The following is a 22181-nucleotide window of genomic DNA, read 5'->3' on the forward strand; positions in this document are numbered from 1 at the left end:
CTTCTATTAATTTGACTAATCCGGTTGGTTTGGTCCTGTCTTTCTCCATTGATATTGGTTTATTGATTAAAAGTGGGTTGTTATTAAGAATAAGTATAATTAACAAAGAAGTGCTTATAAAAGGGCAGTTGGTAGTGCACACTACATCAAACACTCTCTTCCATTAGTAAGGTCAAGGAATAGAGAGATAGAGAGTGTGTGTGGCCTAAAATACAAAACAGCAAACATCCATTTAATAAAACACACATTTTAAATAATTAAAATAAAAATAAATTACTCTAGAAATCAAGATTAGCATCATTATTTATAATTGAGAAGTCTTGAGTGAGTTCTGTGTGTGAGAAATACTTTTCATATTACAATTCATTTTGGTGTCCCTTATGAGAGTTCTAACTGTGTGAGAAACATCTCTCGTTTTTTCTTCAGAGTTGTATGACAGATGATTTATTTCTAGAAAATCAATCCATGATAAATGTTGCACTTATTTATCCTTTGATTTGTAAATTATAAATTTTGTAAAAAAAAATAAAACTCTATTTCGTAGCAAACACAACCAATTAAAAAGACATAATAGGCTAAAAACTCAAGTCAATTATAACAGTAATAATACAAAGGTTGACAGCCTATACTCCACAAACAAAGAGAGGAGAAGAAGGTAAAAGGGAAAGAAAGCAAGGAAGTGGGGATGGTTAGGAGAGATTTTTGCTTGGCTAATAAGAAGGAAGGGGTGAAGAGAGAGAAGGAGGAGGAGAAGAAGTGGGTCCTCTTTCTTGCTCTCTTAGTGCCAGAGTCTGACACACCAACAAGACTTGTGTGTATGTGTGGTAATGTGGAGCAGGCCCCCTCCCCATCATTTCATCTCTTCTTCCTCTCTTCTTGTTTTCTTTCTTTTTAGTTTTTGGTTTCTTTCTCTTCTTCTCCTTCTCCCTCTTCAACTCTACTATGACTGTATAGTTTTGCTGTTCATGTTGGTGCTTGTTGTTGTTCTTAAGTTGTTGTTGTTGTTGTTTTGGTTTGATCTTGTGTTGGTGGAGATGGAGAGAAAGGGAGCAATAATTATTGGAATGGGACCAGTTGCAGGGCGTGTGAGGAGTGAGGCATGACCCTGTCGGTTGTTCATCTTCATCTTCTTCATTTTTATCATCTTCATCTTCATCTACTCTATATTTTTCACTGTTAATAATCTTTGTGCTCTCTTTAATTAGTGCTGCACTCTGATGTCTAGTCTCCATCATTAACAACCTAAAAAAATCTCTTTTTTTTCTTTATCTTTTTTATTTTGATTTTTTGTTTCTAAAACATCACAAAGATCTCATCTTTTTTGGTTGAGAATGGAGGAGCTTTGAGGAGATCTATGGAGTTTAGAGGAGGAGGAGGACAAGATGAAGGGATGGGTGGCTACAACCCTTCAACTCCCATCAAGAACTCAGCTTTCTCTAAACCAACACTGTCTCCATCTTCAACCTTGCTCATCTCTCCCAGAGGTTTTCCTCATCCTGGAGGAGCTCGTAATGGTAACTGCGCCTTTGAAATTCCATCTTCTTCTTCTTCTCCACTCAATCCTCTCCATTCTAGAGCTTTAGATTCTACTGAACCCCCTCCGGCGACCAATGTTCAGTATAAAGAGTGTCTGCGCAACCATGCGGCCAGCATCGGTGGCCATGTTGTTGATGGCTGCGGTGAGTTCATGCCTGGCTCCGGCGATGATGCCATGAAATGTGACGCTTGTGGCTGCCACCGTAGCTTCCACCGTAAAGACTCCTACGCTGACAACCGTGTTCCTCTTTTGCTTCCACTTCCTCCACCTTCTTCAGCCACTGAGTCATCAAGCGAGGAGCTTAACGCTGTGGCGGCGCATCACCGGCCGGCGGCTGTTGCATCGGCTTCGGCTCCGAGGAAGCGGTTTAGAACTAAGTTCACGGCGGAGCAGAAGGAGAGAATGCTTGGTTTTGCTGAGAGTGTTGGATGGAGGATTCAAAGACAAGATGAAGCCACAGTTGAACAGTTCTGTACTGAAGTTGGAGTTAAGAGACAAGTTCTCAAAGTTTGGATGCATAACAACAAGCATTCCATTAGAAAACATATCCATCAACTTCCTCAGCAACAACAGCAGCAGCAGCACCATCACCACCAACAAGAACATGAACAAGAACAAGAGCAAGCTCAAGATCAAGATCAAGATCAGCAGCAAACTCACCATCAGCAACAACAAATGCAAGAGGAGTGATGATCCATGCATGTTGTTGTTGTTGTTGTTGTTGTTGTTGTTGTTGTTTTTCAACATTAATGTTTTATCTTTAATCTTTGATTGTTTCTCACTTCCAGAGCAGCAGCACCAGCACCAGCAGCAGCAAAGAATGGAGGAACTGAGAATGATGCAAGAGGATTTAATCTTTGAAAGAGAATTCCAAATTATCAGAAAATTTGGGTTAAGTTATTAAGGTGGTGATCTTATGTTTCATCATGTGATAATAATACCTGATTTGCAATTGCACTTGTTTGGAAACTATTTCAAAGCATTGAAACGTGCTTTTAATGCTGCCTTATTTTGCTAATACTTGGAAGCTGAGTGCATTGAATTCAATGGAAGCATACCTTTCTTTGGATTCCTGTTTTTCTTTTTCTCTTTCTCTCTCTCTCTCTCTCTCTCTTTTTTCCTTCTGATAAGGAGTAGGTTTGGAGTACATGAGCTCCTGCTCCACTGTCCTGAAGGTATGTATGTATTATCAAATCTGTGGAGTAATTTGAGAAACTTGTTGAACATGTGAATGTGTTCCTCTCTAGAGACAAATGAAAACAGTGTTAACATGCATGAGAGAGTTTGCAGGTGCAATTACTTGAAAGCAGATTTTTATTAAGAGAATTAAAAAAAAAGATGTATTATCTGATGACATTTTTAAAGTTAAGCAAGCTCATGAAGAATGAGTTTGTGTGTGTGTGTGTGTGTGTGTGTGTGTGTGGCGTAAGGGACAAAAGAGGTGGTCAGTCCAGAGAAAGACAGAAGCCTGAGAGAGAGAGAGAGAGAGAGAGGCCTGTCAATGGTGGCACAGGGCAAGATGTTTGATCATGAAAAGAAGTTCAATTTTTGGTTGGAGTGGAGTAAATCCCTAAGCGTTTTATATATATAAATTTTGAGTTTATTCATGCATAAACAAAGCTTAAGATGTACCATTTGATCTTTTTTGGCATATATAACTTCAATAATTTCAAAATAACTCAGTAATTAAATAGTAAAACATTATTTATTTGATTGATAATGCCCATGTATATCACATCTCTTTGTTGAAGCCGCTTTTAATACATAGATATATCTATATATATATATATATATATATAGAAATTGCCTATGTTGATGCATGGTTAAAAAATAATTTTTTGTGATGAATAATATGATGGATTAAACTTCTTGGAACTACAAATGTGGTATTACACCAAGAGATAATATATTTATTAAATTAAAATTCTTATTTGACAAATGAATTTTTTGCAAGGTTCTTATTCACAATTAGACAGAAATCAACAAAATAATTTGAGATTATTAATAGATTTAAAATTGCAAACCAATTTAAATACAAAAATATAGATGCTATGGATATGTGTTAGACTACCTCTTATAAGAAAAATGAAAATTTTGCAGTTGAAAAGGCCTTATATGAGGGAGGACTAGAAGACTAGATTTCAAAAATGTTGAGCAAGAACTTTATATAAAGATATGCTTGAATTTGATTTATTTAATATTTTAGGCTTCTCAGCAACATGAAAAGAAAGGATTCGGAGAGCTAATCCCAAATTATTGGAGCTAACTACATGTTGTTTCACAGATTGAATACAAATAAAAATTAAAAAAAAACTTTTGGATATAATTTGGAGGAAATGGTGCACTTATACTGAATGTGAAGTAAAACATGAGAGAAAGAAAAACACAAATAAAGAAAGCTTATGTTGTGGATGCTTAAGAATGAACCCCTAATATATTGTGGCTTTAGAAAGTATATAAAATTAGATAAAGGTTGTTTGGAGATCAAATAAATGTATATTCAAATGGAGAAGTAGTAGAGAAAATTGGAAAATTTATGATGAAGAAGATGCAAGTGCAAAGATGAAAACTTAAAATAATGGGAAAGGTCCAAGATGAGGGAATTAAAGGCAAAGATGGGCCATTTCTATGTGTACCTCCCAAGTACTCAGAAGTGGAACCCTCTTCATGTCGGCTGCCTGCTTGGCAAGATGGTGACCAAGTGTGCCTCAATCCTTTTTTTCATTATTAATAACTTCAACCTTTTCTCACTAGTAATCTTCTATTAATTATCTTTCATTAATATTATTCCCCTCATTCAATGCAATGCTTGTTGTTATAACTTATAACCATTTAATTATATTTCATTAATTCCACATAATGCACAAGTACATATCTATACATATTATTAAAAGTAGATGTATACATCTACTCCGAAAACGTTTGAGGAAACAATTTTTAATTTTTTTAAATAATATTTAAGTTTTTATTTATATTACTTATAATATTAATAATTAAAAAACATTAATTACACCTAATTATTTATGTAATAAATATTCATAAAGACCTTTAAAAGTTCCAAAATATAAAGTACTTTCTATAGTAAGAGTTGTTTAATTATATTATTTTATATATGATATTTTCTCAAAACTCTCACAAAATTTTAAATTCTCCAGATATAAAGCAGAAAAAAATTCCTAGTATATATAAACTTAGTTGATTTTGTTGTTTAAGTACTTGCATTAATTAAAAACAAATTTATAAATATAAAATTTCCTGTAATATCAGTTTAGGCCCAGTGGGCCAGACAATGTGGGCCCAGTTATTATACTTCACAAGCCCATGCCCATTTTGGTCATTATATTTCAATTTTATTATTATTATTATTATTATTTAATTTAGCTCGGATAACCATCAACCATTCCGCGCGCGCGCGGACGCGAACGTGCCGTGATTGCTCGGTAAATCCAGTGCATATCTCGTTTTGGCATTTAGACAAACACCTCGTCGGCAAGCTCGAAGCCAACACCTACTAGCTCGCCGGAGAGGATAGCAGTAGAGAGGATAGCAGTAGCTTCTTCTCTGTGGGTCTTCGTCATGCTCAGCACTTTCGTCGTCGCCTTTGTTTGCATCCAGTTTGGCTTCACTTCTGGCTTCTCGTCCCTGACCCAAGAGAACATCATTCGAGACCTCGGCGTCGCGCTTTCTAAGGTCTGGAACCTCGCGCTCTTCTTCTCAATTTGTTGTTCTTATTGGTTTGTTTGATTCATGAACGCGGATTTGCTTGTTGGTTTTTGGTATTTGGATTATTGTCGAATGTTGGAGATATGTTTGGGGCGATTGCAAGCTGGTAGTTTGCGGACTTTATTGGGCGAAAAGGAGTATCTTTTGCTTTGAATTGAGTGTCTTCTGCTATTTTATTTCCTATGTTTTTTTACTAACATTATTTTGTGTGAGTTTTCTAGGATTTTGAGTTGTGGTGATTTCTTATGTGGCGTGTTTTTTATGGTTGTCATATTTTGATTTTCATTTAATCCGTCATTTCATTGAATATAGTGGGTGTTTAAGTGACGATCACGCCTCGAAACTTGAGAATAGCTCTCTGTTCTGTGAATCAGGTCTGCTGCATTGATCCATAACCCTATGGTTCTCTAGCTGCTCTTTCTCCTGAGTGCTCATGATTTGTTGTGGTTTGCAGCTCTCTGTCACAATTGGAGTTATGATTGCTTATGTCTTGGGTTTGTTTTTTCAGTGGGGAGCACTTGTAGTGCTAGGTGATGGCATGCTACTGTAAATGTCTTGATGTGAAAATGTTTTTGTTTTTTTGTTTTTTTTCTTTATCTAGAGAATTTAATTTAATTTGAAGTTGGAGATCAATCATGTTTGCTACATTGTTGTTGGTTATTAAGTTATTTGTGAATGTAATATGGTTTTGCAGGGATCCTGCCATACACAATTCTTATTCTTTACCCCAGTATCACTAAGGTGGCTGATGAGATTAGTGAATTTTTTCCTCATGCAAAACGAGAACTGAGTTTGTCTTTAAATATGCTATCCCTTGTGCTTTTATAATCAGGGCAAAAATTGTCATGATGGAAGATTTTGAAACTTCCTTACAAGTCTTGAGGGTTTGATTCTGATATTACTCTTGAAGTGAATGAAATTAAGGTAGAAAGCTAGGATGCATCAGCAATGAATTTCACTGCATGTAACAGATTTCTGATTTTTTGCTCTTCAATTTTCTTTGAAAACCTCACAAAAACATTACATAAGAAAATCTTAGTTTTTTGCTAGTATAGACAGCTATGGTAATTGCAAGACCTTGTTTAATAATAATATTAAAAAAAGGTCCTTCCTGCAGAGATCACTGCCATCATTTTCATCTAGCAGGACTATGATCCGCTTCTCAGATCTTAAGTTCCTTTAATGGTGATATTCTCTTATCTTTGGTCCCTTATTTAAAGATCTTTTCTTGAAAGCATATTTAAAGATTATACGAACAACATCCACTAGACTTTAATGTTGGAGTTTTTTTTTATTTTTCTCTTCCACAGATAGGAGTCAGTTTTGTACAACTTTTGAGTGGAATGAATGCCCTTTTATTTTTTGCGAGTGATATTTTTAAAGCAGCTGGAGCTGGTAAGTTAATTACTGTCTAAAGCTTTGGAATTTCCTGACTTCATTTATCTGATAGTAGTGTACTTTAGCTGTGCAAAGCTTGCATTAAAGGTTGAGGCATGTGATTTAATTCAATAACTATTTGAGCATATGTTATTATATTAATGTTTGTTCATGAATATTGAAAAAGAAAAGGGGACAGGTCTTGGAAAGTAAAGGATGAAGAGGAGAAAGAAGGGTAGAAGGTAATAGAAGTCAGTTGCCTCTCCTGATCACAGGATGTCCTTAGTGCAGTTTTAGCAAGGCTTTCTGATTAAACCAATCAATTTGCAACAGCTGCTATCCTGGTCCATACACTTCCTTAGGGCCCATTCACACATTTACCATGCACGTGGCTCATTTTTAACCACTCACAAAATAGAATAGGTCCACTAAAAATAAATTTGATGTCAGAACAATTATATAAGCTCTCATTGCTGGTCCCAATCTTTTAATCATATTCTTTTATGTAAGTTCAATTATGGTCAGAGTACAGTAGTTGATTCACAGTTCTTTTGTTCCTGCAAGCCTAACCTCAATGATGTCCCACTAATGATGCAATTTGAAAGCCCTTCTTTTATTTGCTAGGTAAAACATAAAATCAAAATTGCACTACAAATATGGAAAGAATCCTGCAGGAAAAGAGGTTGTTGCTTTATGCAGTTCTGTTTTCCTGAGACAGCCAGGACATTTTACCTCCTAATGCACTGAACCTAGTCATTGGTTGGAATTAGGTAAACTTAACCAATTGCCATTTGCCACAAATTAACCAAAGTGATTAGTTGAGAAGAGATGAAATTACTAGCTTTCGTCTCCAATGCCTTGTACTACTTAGTCTACTTTGGTATTTTTATTTCTACTCTTTTTGTGCGCTTGTGAAGGACTAGTTTTAAACTTACTCCATCATCAGGTTCCCTGGTTTTATTAATTTCATCCTATCTAAGACAGGTCAGTCATCAAGCAATATTGCCACATGTGGACTTGGAGTTATCCAGTCAATGATTTGCTATAGTTATTAGTTTCAATGAGCAAACAACATTTCTTGCTTTCTATATTTTTCCATATGTAATGCAAGGCATGGGAACTTTCTTTCTTGTGATTTTCTGATCAATTATCAAAAAGGAAAAAGGTTGAGAGTAGATCTAGACCAGCTTAAGTCTCTGAAATCTTATTATTAGTCTCTGTTTTTTAATATGATCAATCATTACTTCTATTGTTTGTTAATTGCATTGTCATTTCTCATTTGGTCTTCACAAGTTAAATGGCTGTCAACAGAATTGGGACCCATATTACTAATAAGCAGATTAACAGTGTTTTGCATCTATCATTTGTTTACATTTTTATATAATATATTATCACTATTATCCAACTTGAGTAGCAACCCTCATTCTTTGATTGTTTTGCATCTATCATTTGTATCTTAAATTTATTTAGATTAAAGCCGTTCTAGAGTAGATCATTCAAAATTTGAAGTAGCAGCCTCATTTTGAAGATGGTGTGCCTAATTATGGCCATCCAGTGAAATTTGATAGTCCCCTTCATGCATGTAATAATTTCGGTACATGTTCAACCCAATGTCAATCTTATTTAAACAAAGTTATTTGTGTTTTATTTCACAGTCATCACTACAATCATCTAAGTTCCCTGTTTCCTATAATATGTTCCTTTACCTCGTACATACTGTTCAATATAGATGATAGATAAAAAATTTAACTATTTCTGAAGGGTGAAGATCATTCAAAGATGTATTGCATGCTTCAAACTCATCATCTTGTGCATCATCAGGCAAATATAGCTTCTTGTATAGGACATGCTACAAACCATACATGCTCTGTTACAAGTAGGCAGATTTATTGTTTGCCATTGAGTTGTAAAGACCTTGCAAATTGCACATCTTTATCTCATGATTTTATTTGATTTTTCTTGTGAGTAAACAAATGAATCAAGACGTGCAGGACACGGTCTTGCACCTGCGATTGCTAATTCAGTCACCAGCTTTTATCAGTACGTCTCTAGCTTTTAATTTCGCAAAAATCTTAAATCTTAATTTAGATTTTGAGTTATATTTGTGTGGTATTTAGTCTGATCAATCCATTTATTCTATCTTTTAAAAAATATAACTTCATACCTAGCAACTTCTAAATTTGCAATAGTAAGATACATGATGTGAATGATGTGTGATACATGATTCAAGTGTTCATGCAACTTTATCAAACACTTACTTTAACATCATCGAAAAGTTTCAGTCATTAGACATGAATAGAAACCATTACTTGCTACGTTTACAACAGATGAACTTAACAATGACCTCATTACATATGTTTTTATTCTTACATTATTAAATTATTTTTAAATAAATAAATAAACAAATGTAATTAATTTTGGATGGTTTCAGGATAGATTAGAGCCAGGTATTCTTTGAGACATTGATTGTATGCAAAAGGCCTCTCCAGATGAACAAGGTGGCCTGCTTTCTCTATCCCTTGTACTGTTGCCTTCTCTCCCAGTTGCCTGCATTTGTGCATTGGTAAGTCTTTAACCTTTTTATGTTAAATATGCTTATTTTGTGGATATACTCTTGTTAAATTATATTTACATGCTATGCATATAAAGAGTGTTTATCAAATGTTGATCTCTAGATATAATAGAATACATTAACTCATTAACAGTAAATTGAGAGGTGTTGACAAATAGATGATAAGTGTCCTGTATATGTGTGAAGTTTAATATCTCAAATATGTGTTATTATCTTTTCTCCCGAAATGGGATTCGGTGTCGACAGGCTCTCTTGGCCATTGACTACAAATAGTATTATTATACACATAAATATTGACAATGGTTTGTGATAGTATGTGGATGAATTATGTGTTTATATATATACATATATATAGATATATATATATGTGTGTGTGTAGAGCTGTATGAATGCAAGCCTGATGCATTTAATTTTTTTAAATAAAAGTCATTAAAGGCAAAATTAATTAAGATTAATTCAGAAAAATATTTTTTTAAATAATCATGATAAATAATTTTTTTTTGTTTGCACAATATAGATGAAAATTTTTAAACAGACGCTTAACAAATTTAAAATTATCATTAGATTTGTTAAAAAATCATAAAAAAAAATGTCAGTATTGGGAAGAAAAATTTAACTTATGTGAAATTGAAGTGATGCATGAGAAAAATCTGAGATCAAAATACACATTAATTACATGTGAGAAATTGAGTATTAAATCTTGCCATAAACTGTTTTTATACTTCTGTAAATTATTTTTTTTTCTTATATTTTTTTCTAACTAAATATCAAGTAAAAAATATTATACAAATTAAATTATTATTTACATTTTTCTTTTCATATATTTTAGGAAACCAAAATAAAAAAAGAGAAAAAAAAAGATTAATCTACATTTTTATGAAATAAAAAAACTAATTTCTAATCATAAAATATGTAAGCAAATATAAAAGGGCATGTAAGTGAATATGATGTTTATGAGGATTTCGTAGCAATTATCTAATTCAATTATCCACTTATAAGGTATGAAAGCAATATGTATCTATATATATTTATATGTGTATATATATATATATAGAGAGAGAGAGAGAGAGAGAGAGAGTACTCTTTCATTTTGTTGGCAAGGTGTATATTGAATATGTTGTCATTCTCTCCCCATAATAAGAGTATCCTCTGCTAATCCAAATCACCAAACTTATTAGTTTCACAATCAGCAACTATTATTTACTTGTTTCTATGAGTAGTAAAAATAACAGAGAAATAACATTGGAAAGAAAATCAAAAAGTTACATTTCAAAAAAAAAAATTCTACATATAATGATGGAAAAACACTAGGTAAAACATGGCATGCACCGCATGAAAACAATGTTCCTTATTAAAAATACAAACATACATACATATATACATAATTTAATTATTTTGAAAAGTGGTATTAATTTGAGACGTACCTGTGGTAAAGCTGGGACTACAGCATCCTTGTTACTAACAACTAAACCTTCCAAAAGCTCAGCTCTTTCCTTCCTATTCTTAAACATAACCTGAAAAATTCACCACCATTAATTATCCTTAATCTCTTCACTAACTACATAATTAAGAAACAAATCCAACAATTGTTACCTTAAGGTAGTCACGGTATAAGCAATCAGGGAACCATAGCTTCTTGTAAGCAGCCACCTTGAGAAGGGCCTTAAGCCCCTTAACAGACTCCGGCAACAATAACTCGGCTGACGACGAAAACCCGAGCCTTTCCAACCCGGTCTCGCTAATCGAATCGGTCATAGCAATCACCGAGCCTGACACAACCAATGACTCAACCATCTCCGGCTTCATCTCTGCTAGTTTAAACGCCACCATTCCTCCGTAGCTAAACCCAACCACCGTACATTTCTCGACTCCAAGCTGCTCCAACGCGATTCCTAGACATTCTGCTTGAAATCTTTGGCGACCGCTGGTCACTCTTACTCATTGAGCCACCAAAAAAAATCAAGTCTGGCACGTAAACGGCGTATCTTTTTCATTAAACTGTTTACCTGATGTTAGATGCAAACCAAATATATATTACATATTAATATTTATTAAATTAACTGATGTGAAACTATTAATTTTTTTTTTTATATAATACCTGAAATTGCCATGTTACTATGCCTTCCGCGGCAAAGCCATGGACAAGGACTACAACCGGTTTCTCATTGTTATCGTTCTTGTTATCGTCGAGCTTCTCCTTTGGTAGCCAAAAACTCATGACAGTTCCCGGCTCGATCTCAATAGACGTCTGCCGGAGTCCAGTGAACTTCATTAGGCCATGCAAGAGAGGCTTCTGAGCTTCAACCCAGTTCACCATTTCTCTCTCAAAAAGCTCTATTAATTTTAGACTCAATTTGCTAATAAGATAGCCTTATGGTCTTATATATAATAATAAGGAGCTTGCATTGAATTCGCACATAAAAATCTCACGTTGGAATATAACAACATATAACTTTGACTCTTGAGATGTTCAAACAGAGTGAAGCCGAAGAAACTATAATTAGGAGATGTGGTGGTTGGCCTGTCTTTTAATTTTATTTGATCAATTTATGGATTGAGATTATTATTTAATTTCCGGCTTTATATATATATATATATATATATAATTTTTTTTTTTTTAAAAAAGGCTTTATATTTTTTGTTAATAGTTCTTAATATATATATATATATAGTTGCTGGCTAGTTGTATTGAGAAGTAGAAAAGAGAGAAATGGTGAGATGGATGAGCTACTCTGCCAAACAAAGACCAAACATGATGGCACCTAAATCAGTTTTTTTTTTAATAACATTAACTAACTGACGAACGACTCCCACCTTCTTTTTGTCCAGTGATGTGAGAATTGGAAATGGTCCAAAGTGTGTGAGTTGATTATTTAATTGAGATTAGCATGTGTGTTCTTCTTTGTATGGATGTCAATGCTATGCTTGTGTTACCAAAAACAGTAAAAAATGCACCGATTGGATTAAATACAAATTATAATTTTATCAGTAAAAATTAATTTTAAAGGCATATATAAAACCATTAATGAGCCATTTAATTCGCAAAAATGATATATTACCATGATAATGTAATTAACATAGTAATGAGATAGGGAATACTATATGCCCAGAAATACATGGTAATTTGTGGTAACCATATTTAGTTAGCCACAGTAATTAATTTATTAATATTACAAATTTCTCAAATACCCTTATAACTTTCATTTTGAGTAAATCTAAATTTACAGTAAAATAAAATTTATGATCAAAATTTATAATATCAAAAATTAATTTTTACACATTCCCAAAATAACCTTGAATTTAAAATTTTGAGGAAATTTAAAGTTAAATAATTTAAAAATGATAAATAAAAAATAATTTATTATAATAAAAAAATATTTATTAAATTGAGAATATTCTCAAAGTAACATCATCCAAAATTAATTTTTTAATGTTAATTTTTTTTTTATGAAGATCATATTTGTCCAAAAAAATTTTTAGATTACCATTCTCTAAGTAATCCAACATAGTGGTAATGGCATACACCAAAGTAGGGCTTTTGCGGCGCTTCTTTAGCGGCATTTTTAATAAACCCAGGCAATATTTTTTGTTTTTGGCGTTTATTTGACATAAACGCCGGCACATTCTTTATGGGTTTTAAATTATTTTCCCTTGGAAAAATATTTACATTAGCGGCATTTATTTTTTAAAACGCCGGTAAAATAGAGATGTTTGTTAAAATAAACGCCGCCAAATTAATTCGCGAAATAAGAGGAATTAAAGTTCCAAAATTTTATTTTAATTAGAGGCGTTTATATTAGTAGGCGCCGGCAATTTTGCTTATTTAGCGGCATTGATTTAAAATAACGCCGGCAAAGTAATTTACGGGCTTGGAGAAATTAACATTTGGAAAATATATATTTTATTTAGCGGCGTTTGTATTAATAAACGCCGGTAAATTTATTGATATGGCAGCGTTGTTTGAAATAAACGCCGCAATTGTAATTGGCGGGATTGGGGTTAAATTTATCCGCGAAAATAAAATTTATATAGCGGTGTTTATATTAATAAACGCCGGTAAAGTTTTATGTAAACATTAAAACTTTTTCTTTCGCTCTCACTCCCCACGCTTCTCCTTTCTCTCTATCCACAACGCCGTTCTCCTTTCTCCCCATCTTCTTTTACCTCTTGCGCACAATTGAAGCTAATTGAGTTCCTAAGGTAGGTGATCGTTTCCCCCTTTTATGTTATTTGATTATAAATTTCATGTTGTTGATTTAATTCTTTGTGGGTGTTTTCTTGTTTTAGGTTTTGGTGGTTGATTAAGTTTTTGTTTGGAAAGAATTGAACTGTTTTCTTAGGTTTTCAGATTAGGAGTTTGGTTTTGATAAATTAGAGGAGGCATTCCACACATTGCAAATCCGTTCCCGACCATTGCTTCTCCATCAAGGTAGTGTTTTCAGTGCTCAGTGATCATCATATTAAAGTTTTTCTTTATGATGAAATTCAAGATATTTTGACTTTTATTTATATGTTAATACTATTATTGAGAGGAATATTACTTAGTGATGGGTCCAATTTTGTTTATCTTTAAATTAGTGCCTGTTCGTTGTGTTGATTGACACCATAATGACGGAATGTCTCTTTCATCTTTTCCAGGGTTTGCTGTGCTCTAAGTCTCTAATTGACATCTCTATTATTAACATCAACACAATGTAGTCTTCAAGAATGTGAAAATTGGTAATCAAAGATTGGCATCAACATTACCACTATTATTAATCCAAATATGGTAATTTTTTAGATTACCACGTAACAAGCGGTAATGTAAAAATATTACCACGAACCAAATGACAAAGGTAATCATGAATTTCAAATATGGTTATAAGGGTTGAATACCCGAATTACTCCCTCAACTTTTCTCACTCTACCTATTTAGTTCCTCTACTTGAATTTGATCTTTTTAGTCCCTCTACTTTCTTGGTTTGAGTAACTCAGGGCCCAAAGACGTGGCATTTTTATGAATATAATATTATTAAAAAATAATATTATAAATAAAATAGTACTTTTCCTTCAAGTTAAGCTTCTTGAATCCGGATACTTTTATCATAATCCGATCCTAATCGCGTTCAATTGAAACCTAGCGGTGTGTCCTCCTTTTCCCCTTCTTCCTTCCTTCTCTTCCTCCTCCTCAACGTGGCCAAAGGTGCAGGTGCTTGCTCCTACCCAGAAACCTTCCTCACCACCGCCGTCTCCATCCAACGACCATTGATGATATACAATGTTGGGGTTTATTTTTGTTAATTGTATATTATGATGTAAGCATAATTTTTTTTTTGTTTAAATAGGCAACAAATGTGATGAACACATTGCATTGATTGTAAAATGTATGCAAACCATATGATCAATGAAGGTGGAAGTTTTTGTTTATTGTTACTTGTGTTCAATATAATATTGTGAAGTTTTTGTACATTGTTGTTTATGTTTCGTACAAAATTGTGAAATTATTTGCTACAATTGTTGACTTTGTTCAGTTCAGTAATTTGAAGAAAAATTTTTCCAATAGTCTGGAAGATCTTGTATTTCAAAAAGTTGTTCTAGTCTATGCATTAATTCAATGTTGTTTGGAAAAGATTTCCATTTGAATGTATTGTGCTATTATACCAAAATAGTTGGAAGAAGAATAATAAAATAAAATTAAAGAATCAACAAAAGTCAGGGAAAACTCCATTGCTTTAGCCATTGAGACCCTGTACACCCTTTTACTATGAAATTAGGAGTTTCGTATAGTATGGAAAAATAATGTCCTATCACTCATACATCAAAATATAATTCTTATACAAATTAAAAAAAAATACAAATTAGTGCTAAAATAAGGAACACAATTCTGAAGACATTCTTCTAGTCACTTAGAAAATTTCTTTACATGGGACTACTGAATTAGAACTTGGCTCTCAATGTGATCAGGGTTGCAAAAGGGTCAATTGAAACATGCAAATAGTTGGTTGGTCACACTACAAGAAAACATGGGCATCAGGATGGAAATTTCCATCACTGAAAGATCAAATTCCGTGGATGATGACTTTCACTGACAGAAATTTTCGTTGTGATAATGAAGTGGCTAATACTATTCCATTGATAAAAATAATTATGTTAGTGATGTTGAAGTATTAGTGACGGAATATTTCGTTACTAAAAGTGTTTATCACCCAGGGAAATCCGTCTATGATTGTTATCATCACCAACGGAATTTTGTCACTGAAAGTGCTTTGTCACTCATGGAATTCTGTCACTAAAAGTGTTTATCACCTATAGAATTCGGTCACTGATGGTCTTTATTACCAATGGAATTCCATCATTGAAAATGTTTACCACCCACGGAAATCTGATACTGAAGGTACTTTTTACAACGGAATTCCGCCACTAATTATTTTCATTATCCATAAAATTCCATCTTTGATACTATTTTTTATTAATTCATTTTTCCTGCTTTATTACCCTGTATCACATATATATTGCCAATACCATTTCATAAATAGTTTATAATGTCTAAAATTATTTATTCATTAAAAAGAACAAGTCCAACATTGTTTAAGACAAAAACCTTCAATGTTTCATCAAATTTAAAAACATATAAGAAAACAAATTCATACTTAATAACAAAACATCATAAGAGAAGTCATACATAAAATTAACAATAAAACACCCAAGTTCTATGAATCACTCTCTCAAATATTCAATGTTCACAATCGGTGGTTTCTTCTTCACGGTCTTCATCATTCGTTCCAATTTGAGAAAATCCAGCATTCCTAGCAAGTGTTGCAGGATTTAACATCTCAATAATGCGACACAAAAATGTATTGATTTCATTCTAAACATCCTCTAAGTTTTGTAGTTTATTCTTCATAGCAGCTACTTCTTCCCATAGATTATCAACTCCGGTAGAAGAACATGGAGCTTCAACTAGTGGACTATAAGCCGATGAATAGGAGCCTCCCAATACTAGTGGGAGGAGAAATTAATTTTTTTTTCCCCACGTGCGTGATCCCGAATCCATACACATGTGTACGCGTAGTCTTCATTCCTCCAATTACTTCACACCAAGCTTGTGGGTCAAATTCAGGATGAGAAGATTCATCGACACCATATTTTTGGCTCATTGAATTAGTATAAGATTCCTATAAAAACATAAAATTCTTATAAGTGGTAGATTTAAGATAATAAAAGAATTATCATTGCATTAGAAACAAAAATTGTATATTAATAATTAGAATATAATTATGAAACCAATTTACTTACACTCATGGATTTAGACTTGTTATCAACATAATCAGCATAACCCTTCTCATACTTGTGGGTGCGATTAAACACTTCACATATGTTGGCTTCCGATTTAATTGTGTTGCCTGGGCATAGATATAGAATAAATTACTTATGGACATATAATTAAAAAAAAAATGTAAAACTTGTGAAAAAGATATAAAATCTTGAAAACTACAATTAAAAAACAATAGAAATCATATTTACCATCCTCTCCACATGAAGCAAAAAAGGAATCGATCCACCAGTATGTTTGGTAATACTTCCATTTTTTTATGTGCCTATTTTTCTTGGCTTTTTGAGATTGATTTTTCCATGTTTCAGTATTCCAAACATTGTCAATTAAACGATCCCAAATATCAACTCTTATCCAACCTTCATTATAACTTTTACAACAGACCAAAACGCTTCTTTGCTTGACTCCTTTCTTCTTCCATCATTCCTTTAAATCGCTCTTTGCATGTAGTGCCCCATATTTTTGATACAACATTTGTTTTTTCTGTATGGGGCATACAAATTATTCCTAATAAAATATATAAACCAAATGTTACCAACACCACACTCTATACATAAGAATAGGACAATATATTCAAACTATATAAGTTGTAAACTATTTGTAAGAAATAGAAGCTAGTCATACTTCAGAAAATAAAAACAAGTGTTGCATAACCAATTAATCTACCACTTACAATATTGTTTTTCAACAAAATGTTAGTACAAACTAAGTGCATATGCTATAAAAAAAATTGTTGATGTAAAAATCAAACAAAAATCATATATATATATATATATATAACATGCTTGTTTCTTTTTCAAAGAAACTCAAATTTGGATATAATAGTAATCAAAGTTCTTCACCCTTAAAGCTAAGAGACAATAAGCACTTATCAAAGATTTGAAAAAACCTCTTTGAATAAAAAAAAATTAACACAAGTTTGCTATATCATCTCAAAATAACCAAGATGAATAAAATGATGAAAAGAAATTGTTATCATTTTATAGTTGTCGAGAGATAAGATGGTGAGTTCATGTTTATCAACAAGGCAATTGTTGACAATAAGAGTCATTAATCCATAAATAACTCATCACAAACTCTATATTCTTGAAACACATATATATTATGTACTACGTAAGTTTAAAGGTATATAGGAAATTAAAGCCAACACCCACTTGAAATTTTGCCCACATGTCCTCTTTGATACCTTTAGGTGTTTTTTTCCCATGATTCCATGCATCATCGAAGTTAAGTTGTATGCATTTTGTAATTGTCCTAACAACTTGAGGTTCAATGAATTTCCTATCATAAGAAGACAAAGAAACATTAGTTTATATTACTAAAAAAAAAAATTTGATTTAGTATAAAATAACATGAATTGCAAATGAACATACTCATCATGTAAAATGGTAAAAAGGACTCAATTATTAGGATTTATTAGCGTAGGCATTACTTTCTTTGGACCTCTTGAACATTTCCTTGTTTCTGCATCTTGGGTGATCGCATCCTCAATTGCTTCATTCATCCTATGTGGATTTTGGGTTTTTGGAACCTCTGTTAATGACCATAATTTGTTGTATTGTCATAGAGAATACAAGTTTCGCAAGTAGTTCTAACAATAAAGCAAATTGCATATCATTGATAAGAGATCCAGTTGTTGGATTAGGAAGACTGTTACCTTAACATTTGTCAACTAAATGCTTGATTTGCTAATCAAATTAAACTCTAGTGTTACCTATATAAAAAATAATATAAAATAAGAAATAGATATAATTCTCTCAAATGCAAAAATACTATGGTACTCTGAAAAGAATATGGAGTTGGAGAAGTTACTAATGAAAATTGTTCTGGTATAGAGAGAGAATAAACTGTCATGAAGGAATTTGTTACTCAGAAAAGACTAGCTACCTACTTGTCCAAGTAGGAGTTCAACAAGGACATAGCCAACAGATCAGATATCAATAGATGTGGTATATTCAATGGCTCCAAATATAAGCTCAAGAGCTCTATGGTATCTAGAATAGATATATGATATATTGGGCTCGCCTTTGACCTGAGAGTATGCCCAAATTAAATAAAATTAGATTAAGTTATACTGCAAAACAATGCTACTTTCAACTATAGAGTCACTAAATGTGTACCAAAACTTTTGCACTTCCTAAGTCGCAGAGCTTCATCTGATGTGTATGTGGATTAACCTATTACAAAGGGAGACAATCATTAAGTGAAAACTAGACAACATTAATTAGATAGGTAAAGAATGACACATCTGGACAATCTCATTGAAGTTTTGAGTACTTCAATTTCGAGTAATGTTCATATCTATTAAAAATAATTAATTACAGCAAAGATGAAAATACTAGAAAATATTGGCACACTCCAATTCCACCATGAATATAAGCTATTGCTCTAAAAATCTGCCAAAAGACAAATAAAATCAGCATTATGTTAATATAAATCATCAATAAGCTGCAACTGCTCACGGCAAGAAAGCAACACTATTTTTGCATAAATAGTCCATTTGGCATTCATATCTCTGAATAGTCCAATTGGCCTTCTGGAATCAATGCAGAATATCTCTGAATGATCCAATTGGCAGAATATTTATTGCAGATGATCATAAACGTAAATTTAATATATAAAATAAGAATGATGCTAAACTTAGTTTTCTATTATGTAATATTCACAATGAGGGAGCATAAAAAATAAATGAAAGAATTCAAAATAAAATCACTGAAAACATAAAACAATACCTATGAACTCTCCTTTTACTCTTCTTTGGTCTTTCCTCCTTTATCCCTCTTCCTGCCCCTCTTATGCAGGCTCTCTTGTGATTGCAATGGGCATTTAGGCAAGTTAAGGTCATTTGTTTCTTCAATTTTCAGGTTAAGTTTGATGCATGAATATCTAAAAAGATGAATTTAGAGAACACCAACTTACTTGGTACTAAGTTTCTTTCTTTCTCCCAACTGCAACAACAAATGGGCTTATTTAATGCTAAATTATATATAAAAATCATAAACATGGCTGAATCCTTTCTATACAACAATTAAAGATGCAGGACAACCTCAAGATAAAAATAAAGTTTCGATAATTACAAAATGCATATCATGATCAGACTATTTGAGACATTGAACTAGAAGCCCAAAAAAGATTTTGAGTCAAAATTGTATTTCAATTTTCAAGTCAAATAGTATACATTTAACATACACATTATCATTTGAAGATCTGAACCAAATGAAAAAAAAATGCAATATATGGACAAAATTCTTTAAAAAAGATGCAAGTTCATGACTCATTGTTAGCTGGATCAAACTTTATTACTGTAAACAATATGAGATGGATGTGCTTTTCCTTAATTCATCTGCAATTAATAATTAGAGATTTCTTAATTCATCTCCTACCAGTTGAATGGAAGTTCAATATCTAAAGTTAATGCATTTATCAAACACAGCTACATAAAAATAAATAAATAAATAAATAAATAAATATGCTTATCCAAATTAAGGAAAAGAATACATTACTTGATGAGATTTTTGGAGGTGATCCTTGGGGCTTTAATTGCGGCACTGATCAAACTGCTCCCAGTTATATAAATCCCCCTAATATTGATCCATCATAGAAGGAATTTAGCAAAATAACACAATGAATTGTTGACAATAAAAAACAAATAGATAAACATTAGTTGAGATCTGAATACCAGGTCACTCTTAGGATGGAGACACCGATTTAGATGGCGATTCCGATGGTAGCGAAGGTATACAGCGAGATCTGCATCGAAGAATTAAAAAGAGTAAAAGATATGATCAAATTAGATGAGTCGGTTACCAAGTTTAATATCATTTGCAATATATATAAAATATTTCCACAAACAATAGGGCTCACCGATTGTCGGCGTTCAACGCAGCTCCGGCATTAGGATGGGTTGGCGAAGACTAGGATCTAGCAGCAAGATCCGGATCTCACGGGTCCTCCTCAGCACACTTAGAAAAGAAAACTTACCAGACACTTAGAAAGAGATTGGGCTTAGAGAGGAGGTTGGGCTTGCCAGAGGATTGGTAAGGGGGTTACCGGAGGGTTGACGAAGGGGTAATTGCTAGAGGGAAGGTAGAGATGGAGATGGTGCCGTTGTCACTTAGAAAGAAAGGAAAAGGGGGAAGGGCTTAGAAAGAATTAGGGCTTGGAGACTTTCACTTTGGGTTTATTTATTTATTTCTTTTATTTCCTTTTTTTTTTTTGGAGAATGAGGCTTTTCTTGCTTTTTGATGTTTGACTGAAATTTATTTTTAAAATATATTGGAAGAATAGAAATAAAAATTTTATATTTAAAATAATATGTGATTGTTAATTTCATAATTTTTCTAAACATTGAATATATATATATATATATATATTATCAAATATTATAAAATAAATATTAACATAAATAGATGAGCCCAAAAATTATATGGCTTATGTTTTTTTAATTAACAAATTCACTAAAATTGATATAAAAACCAATTAAATTAACAATATTTACTTAATGTGTTTATAATTGAGAGTTTTTATTTTTCAAATTTAATATTATTTGTCAATTTTATTCTTTATTTATCATATTTTGTTCATTTTAAAAAAATTTTGAAAAAAATTAAAATTTTAAAGATATTTTACGATGGTAATTCATAAATCTTGAAAAAAATATTTATAAATGATAAATTGATTTTTGGTAATCAATTAGATAAACAATAGTTATTAAATGTGTTCATAATTATAAGCTTTAATTTTTTTTTTTGAATTAATTGACTGCAAGTTTTTTAGTTTAATTAATTGAAATAAAAGGTAATTACTTAATAAATAATAGTTGCTAAATTCCATATCATTACATACATCAAAACATACAGTCCTCAATCATGCTAAATTCCATATCATTACATATATCAAAACATACAGTCCTCAATCATAACTGGCTTTGAACTAATAACACAAGAGTGTAATGATAATAAGGAAAGCTACAAAACACACTCCAATAGAGAACACACTACTCTACTATAATAACAGCGATAACAAACAAGATAGTTGTTAACACATATCAAACATCTACTCAGCCTAGCATCTTTGGCATCATCCATCATGGTTCTTTTGCTCAACGGTTGCACCATATTGAAGAACTGCATGAGCATCATCACAATTTGTTGTCATATCTCTAGGTACTCCAGTCCACCTACATAGTCACGGTATGTGTCGTGGTTCAATATGGTACTGTTCCATGTAGATATCTTGAAGCTCAAATGCAACAATTGTGTTGAAGTCTCTAGTGTTCATGCTCACCACTAGGTAAGTATGTAGCAGCACTAAGACATGCACTTTAGCTTGCTCCTATACAATAGATTCCATATTAGGTTGGTCCATCAGTGTGGAGCTCCTTGTGATACCTCCTGAGCTAAATCTTGCTCATTAACAGCAGTGGCAATAGCAGTAACTACAGCAGCAACAACTCGAGCTTCTTCTTCTTCCTCCCTCCTTTGCTTCTCCAAGAGGTACCTCTCCACTCTTTGTCTTCTGGTCCTCAATGAAGCTAGTCCTCGTTGATATCTGGATTCAATGGCTCTCACAACGATATGCAAAAGTAACATGCTCTCCAAGTGATTGAAATAATAGAACACATATTCGATTTTCCTTAATTTAAAGGCAAGCCCTAGCAA

The 22181-nt window shown here is 32.6% G+C and overlaps 2 protein-coding genes and 2 long non-coding RNA genes across 16 annotated transcripts; 2 read left to right on the plus strand and 2 right to left on the minus strand.

The window, feature by feature from the left end:
• Positions 1-697: 697 nt before the first annotated feature.
• On the plus strand, positions 698-2606 carry LOC120259414 (zinc-finger homeodomain protein 5-like). Of its 2 annotated transcripts, none has more exons than XM_039267011.1 (2): positions 698-2239; positions 2326-2606. In XM_039267011.1, the coding sequence occupies exon 1, from the start codon at positions 1355-1357 to the stop codon at positions 2225-2227; it is 873 nt and encodes a 290-aa protein (XP_039122945.1). In that variant the 5' UTR covers positions 698-1354; the 3' UTR covers positions 2228-2239; positions 2326-2606. The 2 variants fall into 2 exon arrangements, with proteins under 2 accessions (XP_039122945.1, XP_039122946.1); XM_039267012.1 differs by having other exon boundaries at positions 699-1514; positions 1619-2606.
• A 2317-nt stretch (positions 2607-4923) lies between these two features.
• On the plus strand, positions 4924-9509 carry LOC120258906. Of its 4 annotated transcripts, none has more exons than XR_005536032.1 (5): positions 4924-5227; positions 5955-6184; positions 6378-6445; positions 6571-8677; positions 9069-9509. It is a non-coding gene; the product is annotated as an uncharacterized LOC120258906 (long non-coding RNA). The 4 variants fall into 4 exon arrangements; XR_005536033.1 differs by having other exon boundaries at positions 5955-6001; XR_005536030.1 differs by having other exon boundaries at positions 5955-6445.
• On the minus strand, positions 8966-11578 carry LOC120258905 (epoxide hydrolase 4-like). Its single transcript, XM_039266371.1, is given in 7 exon segments — positions 8966-9184; positions 10291-10358; positions 10634-10723; positions 10803-11123; positions 11125-11193; positions 11195-11215; positions 11308-11578. Coding segments are annotated over 7 exon segments (924 nt in total). The 5' UTR covers positions 11527-11578; the 3' UTR covers positions 8966-9048.
• A 4169-nt stretch (positions 11579-15747) lies between these two features.
• On the minus strand, positions 15748-20668 carry LOC120259585. 9 transcript variants are annotated; one of them, XR_005536151.1, is made up of 11 exons: positions 20386-20668; positions 20201-20271; positions 20025-20102; positions 19441-19469; positions 19254-19327; positions 18179-18235; positions 17954-18026; positions 17708-17802; positions 16713-17028; positions 16485-16591; positions 15748-16363 (listed from the first exon to the last, which is right to left on the minus strand). It is a non-coding gene; the product is annotated as an uncharacterized LOC120259585 (long non-coding RNA). The 9 variants fall into 9 exon arrangements; XR_005536149.1 differs by having other exon boundaries at positions 17954-18054; XR_005536153.1 differs by lacking the exon at positions 18179-18235.
• Positions 20669-22181: the final 1513 nt, after the last annotated feature.

Source organism: Dioscorea cayenensis, chromosome 4, assembly GCF_009730915.1.
Source record: "Dioscorea cayenensis subsp. rotundata cultivar TDr96_F1 chromosome 4, TDr96_F1_v2_PseudoChromosome.rev07_lg8_w22 25.fasta, whole genome shotgun sequence".
In the NCBI taxonomy this organism is placed as follows: domain Eukaryota; kingdom Viridiplantae; phylum Streptophyta; class Magnoliopsida; order Dioscoreales; family Dioscoreaceae; genus Dioscorea; species Dioscorea cayenensis.

What these genes read in the sequence shown, in the direction of transcription:
- LOC120259414 (XM_039267011.1), top strand. Translation starts at nt 1,355, where the DNA reads ATGGAGTTTAGAGGAGGAGGAGGACAAGATGAAGGGATGGGTGGCTAC.